At 41.3% G+C, this 11144-nt stretch overlaps 1 protein-coding gene across 1 annotated transcript in view; it reads right to left on the bottom strand.

Annotated features, from left to right (window-relative positions):
• Window positions 1-2536: 2536 nt before the first annotated feature.
• P4HA2 (prolyl 4-hydroxylase subunit alpha 2) overlaps window positions 2537-11144 on the bottom strand; it is a 68688-nt gene continuing 60080 nt past the window's right edge. The window contains exons 16-17 of the mRNA XM_055086750.1: window positions 3475-3545; window positions 2537-2787 (exon numbers count right to left, since the gene is read on the bottom strand). Of these exons, the coding sequence (XP_054942725.1) occupies window positions 3523-3545 (23 nt within the window). The 3' untranslated portion in view covers window positions 2537-2787; window positions 3475-3522. The remainder of the gene's footprint in view (window positions 2788-3474; window positions 3546-11144) is intronic.

The following is an 11144-nucleotide window of genomic DNA, read 5'->3' on the forward strand; positions in this document are numbered from 1 at the left end:
TGGTGCGCGGGCCTCTCACTGTTGTGGCCTCTCCCGTTGCGGAGCACAGGCTTCGGACGCGCAGGCTCAGCGGCCATGGCTCACGGGCCCAGCCACTCCATGGCATGTGGGATCTTCCCGGACCGGGGCACGAACCCGTGTCCCCTGCATCGGCAGGCGGACTCTCAACCACTGCGCCACCAGGGAAGCCCTCCCCTTCTACTTTTAAGCACTAAGTGATAGTAGTTCCTATACCAGTTGATCACTAGAATCTACTGCAGCGTTTTAAAAAATACAAATTCCTGGATCCAAATCCTCAACTTTTTGTTCAGTGGTGACCCTTCTAGCCCATGCTTAGTGTGTCTAGGGGGCAATCCAGTACTGACCATGCTTACACAGCTCGTGAATGTGGCCACATGATTCCCTGTCTCATGAAGCTCCAAAGGCTCACTGTTAAATCCCTATGAAATTTAGGTGAAAGTGAATATGCAGGTCTTAGGCTTAACTAGTTACGAAGTGTGAACAACAGTTGCTTTCCCATTATAATTAAGGATATGATGTGAGAATGAGAAACCCATCACAGCCAAATGGAGGTCACCCTGCCCCTCAAGGATGGACATGGACATACAGGCAGGTGAGACTGGAACCCAGGCAGAAAGGGCAGATACAGGAACCAGCTGTTGTATTCAAAGAACAGACCACCAATCCAATCCAATCCACTTATTTTTCCATGGTGGAGACAGAAAACACAACAAAGGAAGCGGGTCAGAAAAGATGACTAAGAAGGAATGCATACCACTCTAGAAAACATTTGATCCTAGAACTGGCTAAGTCAGGAACATTTCAGAGTGGAATCACAAAGAGGTCTTATCCCTAGGAACAGGTTGGCTTTTGCTTTCAAGGTCTATGTGGTTTCTCAGCAAAAGGTATTCCTGCAACGCCAAGAACATGGTTTCCCAGATTCCTGTAACCAGTGGGTCAATCCTGACTGCAGAGGCAGCTAATTTCAGACTACATTCTGGCAGCAGTGAGAGGGCTTTGATTCTAGGGACACCGTCTCATGAAGGGACAGGTTTAAAGGAACAATCTTAGCTTACACCTAAGCTCTTGCAGGAAGCCTCCTCTGAACATTCAGGCTGCATGCCTGTTCACTGGATCCCAGGACCACTGTATACATACCTCCTTTATAGCACTTACTATAACTTTGAAAGCAGCTGTTCATATGTATGACTCTCAAAAAACCATGGCCTCTGTATGAGAATGGGAATTGTTTACTTTGCCTTCCTATCCCTAGCTCCTAGGAGAGTAACCAGCACATCAAAGGTGCTAAAGAAACATTTGTTGTTTTGTTTGCTGATTCAGCTTGTCATTCCCAAAGCACAAATATCTATCTTCTCTCTGTGTCTGGCTCAGCCACACTAGGGGCTTGTGCTAGGCTAAAGTACTGGAGGTCAGAGCAATAGACTCAAGTGCTCCTCCTATCAACTGAGGAGTGAGGTCTGCCTGAAGAGAGAGACAGAGAAACCTCCTAGCACAAGTGGGGACACAGGTGGGAGCAAAGGACTATGTGTAGTTCTCTCTCCATCACTTTCTACCCCAAGAATTCATCTCAATTACAGGTGCCTGGTGGAGGCGGCACCACACCAGACAATAAAATCTGTTTTCTCTCCTAATTTTAAAACAATCCCCAAAGATTTATCCTTGAGAATTTAGAGGTCCCTGAGCTAGAAGCCAAACCTATGTGAGCTGTGACATTTTCCTGCCACTTGAAACACAGCCCAAAGGAATGATATTTTGCCCTTACCAAAAAATAATCCATATGAGGGTCATACTATCCTCCAATGCCATAATCAGCAACCTGGCAGTAAAAAAAAAAAAAAAAATACAATGTTAGCTAGGTGGATGGCCTCTAGGCCAGCCCAGGAACTCTGCATTCCCAAGCCTGCTCCTAAATGAAGACAATAAGCAGCTTATCCAGCACCTGCACCTAGACCAGGAAACTAAGGAACAGACAGAATATGGAACTTACCCAAGGTGACACAGATAGAAAGTAGCAAAGCTTGAATTCTTTTCTTTTTTTAAAATAAATTTATTTATTTATTTTTGGCTGCATTGGGTCTTCGTTGCTGCACGCGGGCTTTCTCTAGTTGCGGCGAGCGGAGGCTACTCTTCAGCGCGGTGCACAGGCTTCTCATTGCGGTGGCTTCTCTTATTGAGGAGCATGGGCTCTCGGTGCATGGGCTTCAGTAGCTGTGGCTCGTGGGCTCTAGAGGTCAGGCTCAATAGTTGTGGCTCACGGGCTGAGTTGCTTCCTGGCATGTGGGATCTTCCCCGACCAGGGATCGAACCCATGTCCCCTGCATTGGCAGGCGGATTCCCAACCACTGCGCCACCAGGGAAGTCCCAGAAGGATTCTTAACCACTGTACCACCAAGGAAGTCCCAAAGATTGAATTCTTACCCAGGCTTTTTGACTCCTGAGCTCTATGCTCTTAAACCCTAGGCCATACGTGCCCAGAGAAAGAGGCAAACAAAAATCAGACTGGGTAGGTTTCTGTGGGAAGGGGCATGGAAGTGGGGCTCACAACATTTCAAGGCCAGTGTCCTCAGGCTAGAGAATGGAAAGCTTCAGGGTAGAGGTAACTATGGCTCCACTGCCAGATTAGAAAGGGGGACAGGACACAGATTCCTCACTCAGATACCTCATACCTGGAAAAATTCACCTGTTTCATCTGACAGCCCAGTGATGAGCTGAATCCTGCAATTCACTTGGCCAATCACAGGGTCTTCCTCTTCTGTCAGAAATACACTGGATGGAGAAAATCACGTAGATGACAAGGGCATGGGGAAAGAAGAAAAGTGGACCAATGTGAGTCAGGAGAAAAAGATGGGGTAGAAAAGGAGGTGGGGAGGTTGGAGGGTTTGGAGATCATCCCTCTTGTCTCTGGACACTGTGTCACAACTGTCATTTCTGGCTCAGAAATGCCATATGGGGATGTTCAGTATCCCCACAATGTCAGCATTCACAGGGCCCTTGGAACTCATCCCTTCCAACCCTCTGATGTGGTAACAACAATACTGGGACAATACTGAGGAGGTATATTATCTGAGTTTATACAGTCAGTAAGTGGCAGAGCTAGGACTATAATTCAAGTCTTCAAGATTTTCGTCCTGTGCTTTTTTTGTGATATAACAAGATCTCCTAAAATTTTAAGTAAAACTCAAAACTGGTCAAACCATGATAAAAATGAGTGTATAATTTAAGCTAGAACAAAATCACTCTTAGAGTCCATAAACAAACACAAACCACACATACTCACACATGCACACTATAAGCCCACATAAAGTATGCACACAGAGTCACAGCTAAGGACAGTGTGAGAGACATACAGTAAACAAATGGAGAGACACGAAGTGAATACACAGGTCAGAGAAATCTCACATATACGAGTAGGGTGACTGGGAGAGATGCCAAACCACCCCATGCCCAGATTACCTTTGGCTGAATCTCGCTTTGGATGACTGGACAGAAGGTGAAGTGATACTAAAGATGCTGGATCGTTTCATCTAGGAAATAAAATCTGAGAATGAATATAGTCTCACTTCACCCCTAACTATGTGCTTATGTCCAGAGACCCTAGAGATAGATCTATCATTAACTAATTCATTTATTATTTTAAAAACTTATTCTGAACTATTTAAAGCATACAGAGAACTGTGAAGAATAATACAGCAAATTCATAGGTACCCCTAACTCAGGCCTGCCAAATCTTGGCATTGGTCAGGTGAGGCAGAGACTACCTACCTACACAATACCTATATGAAAGACTTTCTCTCTTTTTTCACTAATAAGATAATCCTGATTTTATTTAAGATACCAATGTGCCCAGAAAAAAAGATCATACCTTCTCATTTCACTTGTATCCTCGTGTGAACCTGATTAAAGTCTGTAAAATTATTTGTAAGCAAAAGTTGTTGTTATTTGTAAGCTCAGTAAAGGGGGTGGGGCAGATAGTTGGAGCAGACTCTTTTAGGCCCCTTCCCCTTTCTAACTGCTTCTGGTCTCAAACCCAGGTAAAGCTCCAGTAGCCATCTTGTGACATTAGGAAGAAAGCCATGCACTATAAAAGATGAAACAGAAAGAAGGATCCAGGTCCCCGATGATATTGTGGAGCTACCAAAATGATGCTAGACTATCTTTCTCTTTAAGTCTGTTTATATGAAAGAATAAAGCCTAAGTCACTATAACTCTATTATAAGGAGCCTAATGTAATTCCCAACTTATATATTTATTTACTATGGAACTTCTTTAAAAATAAACAAAACATTACAGATAAAACTGAAACCCCCAATATAGCCCTTCCTAATCTAATTCTCCTTTACAGCTCCCCACAAAAAATCACTATCCTAAAATTATTAGTGCTTCTTTATCCTAGAACATGTTTTATACACTTACTATTAATGTATTAAAAAGTGACTATAAGTAGTACTGTTTTCCATGTATTGAAACTTTATATAAATTGTATCATACTCAACATAACCTTCTATAACTTACTTTTTGACTTAGTGTTAAGTTTTTTGAGAGATGCATGAGAAACGTAGTTTTTTTTTAGTTCACTCATTTTCACTAAGGCTAAGTAATGGATTGTATGCATATTTCATAAATCATTTATCCATTTTCCTTTGATGAACATTCAGATTTGTAAAAGCCTTTCTATTACATCTCCTTGTCCACATGTTCAAGTGTTTCACTAGGGTAGTGGTCTTCAAACTAGGATGCACAATTTTAGCAGAAATACAGAGGAATCGACTTCCAGATACTCAAATTCTATATATACTCTTTCATAGCTTTGCTCAATTTCTCTTTTCAAATAGTCCTTCCCCCCACTATTCAAAAGAAAGGCCTACTGTTCATACACATAAAATTTTACTATGGTGTATTCTCCCCAGATGTAAAAACTTTTAGGTCATCAAAAAAAGAAACAACACGAAATACTGTCTTAGTGAAGCCTCCTCTAGGTTAACCAAGACACTCATTAACTCACAGTAGGGTTTCTTGTATCATACTTCTGATAAGTGTGAAGTATAGCATTTAGAAATGGGGTATTTTTGGCCCTTGTTGGGATGCTCTGAATAAAAATGTTTGTAAAGCAGGACACTATAACTGATATAAATTTTTGTTTCATTACTTGGCCTCTTCTATTCCTTGATTATTTTCAAAGAAGGCACTGCCCTTGTGGGATGATCTAGTAAGGGTCAAGTGAATACTGAGAAAGAATATTTATATGAAAAGTGGCAGCAATTCTTCTCAACTATTCTTAACATTCATCCCTATTATATGTCACTCACTAAAAAGAAAAGGAAATTCAAACAGCTAAAAAAATTCTGAAGTCCAGGTTGGTAACATTGATTATCTTAAGAGTAAGAGGGTGTCACAGAATAAAGATATCCTTCTAAATGCAATTCCCTCCACAGAGCTTCCTGAAAACCCCCAATAAGGAAAGAAAACAAAAATCACCCATTACCTATGCCTACAATGTAACTTGGAAACAGAGATACTACAAATTTCAATTTTCTTGTTAGTGGGAAAATAAACACCAGATGTCAGCAGAGTGTTCCAGAGATATCTAGGCAAAGAATCTGAGACTGCAGAAAGAGTGAAAAGTGCAGTATGGTCTTAATGGTTGTGAAACAATATTAATGGTAAACACCATATAATGTCATCCAGGGTCTTGCTTCCAGAGGGAAAGGACCTACTCTGAGTAGGGAAATACTGAGAGAAAAATCTGCAACTTAGTGGATCACAGCACTGCTTTTTGGATATTTTAAACACAAGAGCTTGGAAACTGTACTGAATCACAAGTTACAGCACAGGGAAGGCACTATTTCTTGGGTGAAGGAGGACTCTTAGAGAGTGAGATGGCTCTCATAGGTTTGGTGGCAAAGAGAAGAAGTGGCTAAAAGTAAGGCGCCCATTAAAATTATAAATTAAGAAATAATTCAGAGGAGATAGACCAAAAAAAAGTACTATTAATTAAAGAAACTGCATTTCACTGTAGGAATAGAAGAGGAAACATTTAACATGAGATCAATGGTCCAGGAAAACACAACAAAAATAAACACCAACAAGAAAAATAAAAAAGAATTCAGCATCCATACAAGTTACAACAGAAAAACAAAATGAAAATCAAAACTTTTCAGGACTTGAAAGCACAAAACAACCAAGCCCCAGCCAAGAAACAGAAGAAAATTAACAAAATACTGTAACATTAATTAAATATAATTAAATAAGCAAGTGTGACTATGAAAGAACATCACAATTCAGAAACTGAAAAGCTCAGAATGGATACAGACAACAAAAGAAGATGTGAAACAGAAACTGATCATATTCAGAAAAGCTATTTAAAAAAACCAATAAAATTATCTCAGAAATGAAGACTATTATAAGGTCCCCAAGGAAGACAGAAATACGACCAAGGTGTACTAAGAGACAGAGAGGACAGAATGAGAAAAGTAAAATAAAGAAAATGAAGGAAAATGAAGATAAAGGTAAACAGGATGAGAGATAGTGATAAATATAAAAGACTGACAAAGAACAGTAATGTAGGTTTCACTGGATCCTTAAAAAAAGAAAAATGAAAGAATGGATTTGACCTAAAATGGCCAATTCTAAGATATATCCTAGTAAAACAAGCAAACAGAAAATGATGAATACAGTAAATTAATCTAAAATAGTATGTCAAAACTGAGACCAAATACATCAATCATATGAATAAAGTACTTATTTACATAGATAAATATAATTGTTTTTATTAAAAATAAGAGACTTTTTAATATAGCTGAATATAACTCCTAACAGACTGACCCTCACCCATATAACTATAAACTCTGGACAAAATATGAAAAATAATTACTGGAAGGCACTGCAGAGTAAATAAAACAGGCAGATTATGAATGGCAGTCGATCCTTAAAAGACAGGAATGGTACAGATGGTTTCCCATTTTTTCAATGGCTGTTAGCCTTGGATGACCACAGGTGACATAGCACAGTCTGACAAAAAATCCAAAGTTTTTATAACCTGAAGCACCACATTACAGAGGCAACCACAGGTGCTAAAAAGTGAAGAGTGAATCACAACAATGTGAGAGAAAGAGAGGGACTTTCAAACTCTACGTATAAGCTCTGCCTGAATCTCTTGCAGACCTCTAAACAAAGAATATGTAGGTGAGACTGTAAGCATCTCAGCCAAGTATAAGAACTGAACAGCACAAAAAAGTTTGCTGTTTGTGTCCAACCAAGTTAACTGCCTGTTATTAAAAACAAAAACAGGCTACCTCTTTCAAGATGGTGACATAGGAGGCTCCTGAACTCACCTCATCCTATGGACACACCAAATCTATAGCTACATATAGAAAAATTTCCTCTGAAACAAATCAAGAGGATGAGTGACTCCTACACATCAGGTGAACAAGAAAAAATCCACATCATAAACGGTAAGAGTTAGAAACTAACACATCGTAAAACAACTATACTCCAATAAAAAAAAATGGTAAGAGAAGGGGAATTCCCTTGCAGTCCAGTGGTTACGTCTCCACGCTTCCACTGCAGGGGGCACAAGTTCACTCCCTGGTCAGGGAATTAAGATCCTGAAAGCCACATGGCATGACAAAATAAATAAATAAATAAATAAATAAACTAAATTTTGAAAAATGGTAAGAGAGAGCAAACTCACAGATATAGAGAACAAACTAGTGGTTATAAGTGGGAGAGGGAAGGGGGAGCGGCAAAATAGGATTAGGAGATTAAGAGCTACAACCTACTACGTAAAACATAAATAAGCTACAAGGATATATTGTACAGCACAGGGAATATAGCCAATATTTTGTAATAACTATAAATGGAGTATAATCTATAAAAATTTGGGGTCACTATGTTGTACAACTGAAACTAATATTGTAAATCAACTAAACCTCAATTTAAAAAATGGTAAGACTCCAATAAAGAAGTTAAAAAGAGAAAAAAATAAAATAAAAAAACAGTTGCATTTAATAAATAAATAAATAAATAAATAATGGTAAGAGAGGCTGAAACACAAATCTCACCATAAACCCCAACCCTGGCAAGGTGGCACACAATCAGGAGGGAACTCACAACTCTCAGTTTCTCCCTGAGGGGCAATGGGTTTGGACTCCACATCCAGCACCCAAACTTTTAAGACATCCACCTGAGAGAAGGGACCCCAAAACATCTAGCTTTGAAAGCCAACAGTGCTTGTATCTGTGAGATCTATAAGACTATATGGCAAATTAAGAGACAGCTCTTAAAGGGCTTGCATGGACTCACCATACCTAACCCCCCAGGGCCCAACAGAGGCAGCAGACTGAAACCAGTCTTCTTGGTGAAAGAGGACTATTTGCTTATTTTGACAGCTGCAGCCTTAGGGGCAGGCTTCTAACTTAACACACATCAAGGGGCCGATGCCAATACTCTCCAGAGACCAGGGAGGTCATCAGCAGGTACTATCTTCACACTCTCCCTCTGCCTTGCTCCAGGTCACTGGTATTTCCCAGAAAGAGTGTGCCTATATCTCTGGCACGCTAGATCTTGTGGGTGCAGCCCAGGGCATGACTCTTGAACACCTGGTTTGCTGGCCAGTGGAGCTTGTGTTCATGATTTCTTCAAGAGGAGGGGAGCAAACAAAGAAACAGTTCTTAACTGGCTATCACACCAGGCCACAGTGCAGAGGGAGCAGACCAAAACACCCACTGCCCAGTATTCACCTGAAACAGGTACACTTGGATACTTTAAAAGCTGCTGCCAGAGGCTCCAGCTTACAATCAGCCTGCATCTAGGTGCTGACTGATATCCTTCCCTTTGGACACTAACAGATCTTGGCATACCCTCAACTACTGGAAGCCACTAAGAACAAATCAGGCTGCTTGAACAATTACAAATGTTTGAGAGAAAACTAAGAGCAAGGGCAGGGCTTAATGCAAGGTTCCTCTCCTACACAAGACCACTCCTTTAAGACTGGAAGAGGGGTTTCTTTATCTATTGCATACAAACCAACACAGAGAGCCAAGGAAAATGAAAAAAAGAAAGGAATACATTCCAATTGAAAAAACAAGACAAAACCTCAGAAAAAGACCTTAATGAAATGGAGATAAGTGGTTTACCTGATAAAGAGCTAAAAATAATGGTCATAAAGGGAGGCGGAGTCAAGATGGCAGTGTGGGAAGACGTGAAGTTAGTGTCTCCCCACAACAAGTGCACCTGCCGGCCACTCGTGGGGGACTCTGAGGCCCAATGAGATGGGAGGAACCCAAAAGTGAACCAGTAGGATGTAGGGGGACTAAGGAAGAAGGAGAAGTGGAGGCAACAAAGATTGGCACCCCTGACACCATGCAGATCAGGAGAGGCAGGCAAGAGAGACTCCCCAGGAAGAGTGGGAGAGGAGTGGAGGGCGACTGCCCCACCCACTCAGGCCTGGGGAGCCTGATGAGCTCCCAGGCCAGTGTGCTGCCCTCCAAAGCCCCCTTCAGGGCACATGGGTCCTTGGGGGCATAGCAGGGAGGCCGGGGAGATCAGGACAGGCAGGCGGGAGGGCCCCTCCCAGACCGGAGGAGCAGGAGATGAGAGGAGGGCGATTGCTCGGCCCACTCAAGCCCAGAAAGTCTGCTGGGCTCCCAGGTGAGGTTCTCTGCCCTATGAGACCAGGGATGGGGGGCACGCCTGGGCCCCTTCTGTTCCTTGAGACTAAGCCCCACCCCCCACAGCCCCCAGGGCCTTTTCCAGCCCTGTGGGTCCTAAGCATAGGCCCCACCCCCCCAAACCTCACACTTGCTTAGGCCCGGCCCTCCACAGCCAAGGCCTTTTCCACGTTTTTATTATGTTTTTCTTTTCCCTCACCCTCTTTTTCACTATTGTGGTATTGATGTACCTTCCGGTTGCTGATTCATCTATATTTTTATTTTTATATTCTTTCTAACATATCTGTTAGTTTCCTAGTCTAATTTTATTTTTTACTTCGTTATTGTTCCTTTTTTTTTTTCCGCCCCACACATCTTGTGGGGTCTTGGTTCATGAGCCAGGGGTCAGGCCAAAGCTCCTGTTGTGGAAGCTCCAAGTCCGAACCACTGGACTAACAGAGAACCTCAGACCCCAGGGAATATTCATCAGAGTGAGGTCTCACAGAGTTCCTCATCTCAGCACCAAGACCCAGCTCTACCCAACAGCCTACAAACTCCAGTGCTGGAGGCCTCAGGCCAAACAGCCAGTAAGACAGGAATACAATCCCACTCATAAAAAAAAAAAAAAATTAGATGGCAAAAAAATATGTCACAGATGAAGGAGCAAGGTAAAAACCTAGAAGGCCAAATAAATGAAGAGGAAATAGGCAATCTACCTGAAAAAGAATTCAGAGTAATGATAGTAAAGATGATCCAGAATCTCGGAAATAGAATGGAGGAACAGATTGAGAAAATACAAGAAATGTTTAACAAAAATCTAGAAGAACTAAAGAACAAACAAACAGAGATGAACAACACAATAACTGAAATGAAAAATACACTAGAAGGAATCAATAACAGAATAACTAGGCAGAAGAACGAGTAAGTGAGCCAGAGGACAAAATGGTGGAAATAACTGCCGAGGAGCAGAACAAAGAAAAAAGAATGAAAAGAATTGAAGACAATCTCAGAGACCTCTGGGACAACACTAAATGCACCAGAATTCAAATTATAGGGGTCCCAGAAGAAGAGAAAAAGAAAGGGTCCGAGAAAATACTTGAAGAGGTTATAGTCGAAAACTTCCTTAACATGGGAAAGGAAATAGTCACCCAAGTCCAGGAAGCGGAGAGAGTCCCATACAGGATAAACCCTTGGAAAAACACACTAAGACACATATTAATCAAACTAACAAAAATTAAATTTGAAGAAAAAATACTAAAAGCAGCAAGGGAAAAACAACAAATAACATACAAAGGAATCCCCAAAAGGTTATCAGCTGATTTTTCAGCAGAAACTCTGCAGGCCAGAAGGGAGTGGAAGGATATACTTAAAGTGATGAAAGAGAAAAACCTAGAACCAAGATTACTCTACCCAGCAAGGATCTCATTCAGATTTGATGGAGAAGTCAAAAGCTTTTCAGACAAGCAAAAGCTAAGA

The sequence above is a fragment of the Physeter macrocephalus genome, chromosome 8 (assembly GCF_002837175.3).
Source record: "Physeter macrocephalus isolate SW-GA chromosome 8, ASM283717v5, whole genome shotgun sequence".
Taxonomy (NCBI): Eukaryota; Metazoa; Chordata; class Mammalia; order Artiodactyla; family Physeteridae; genus Physeter; species Physeter macrocephalus.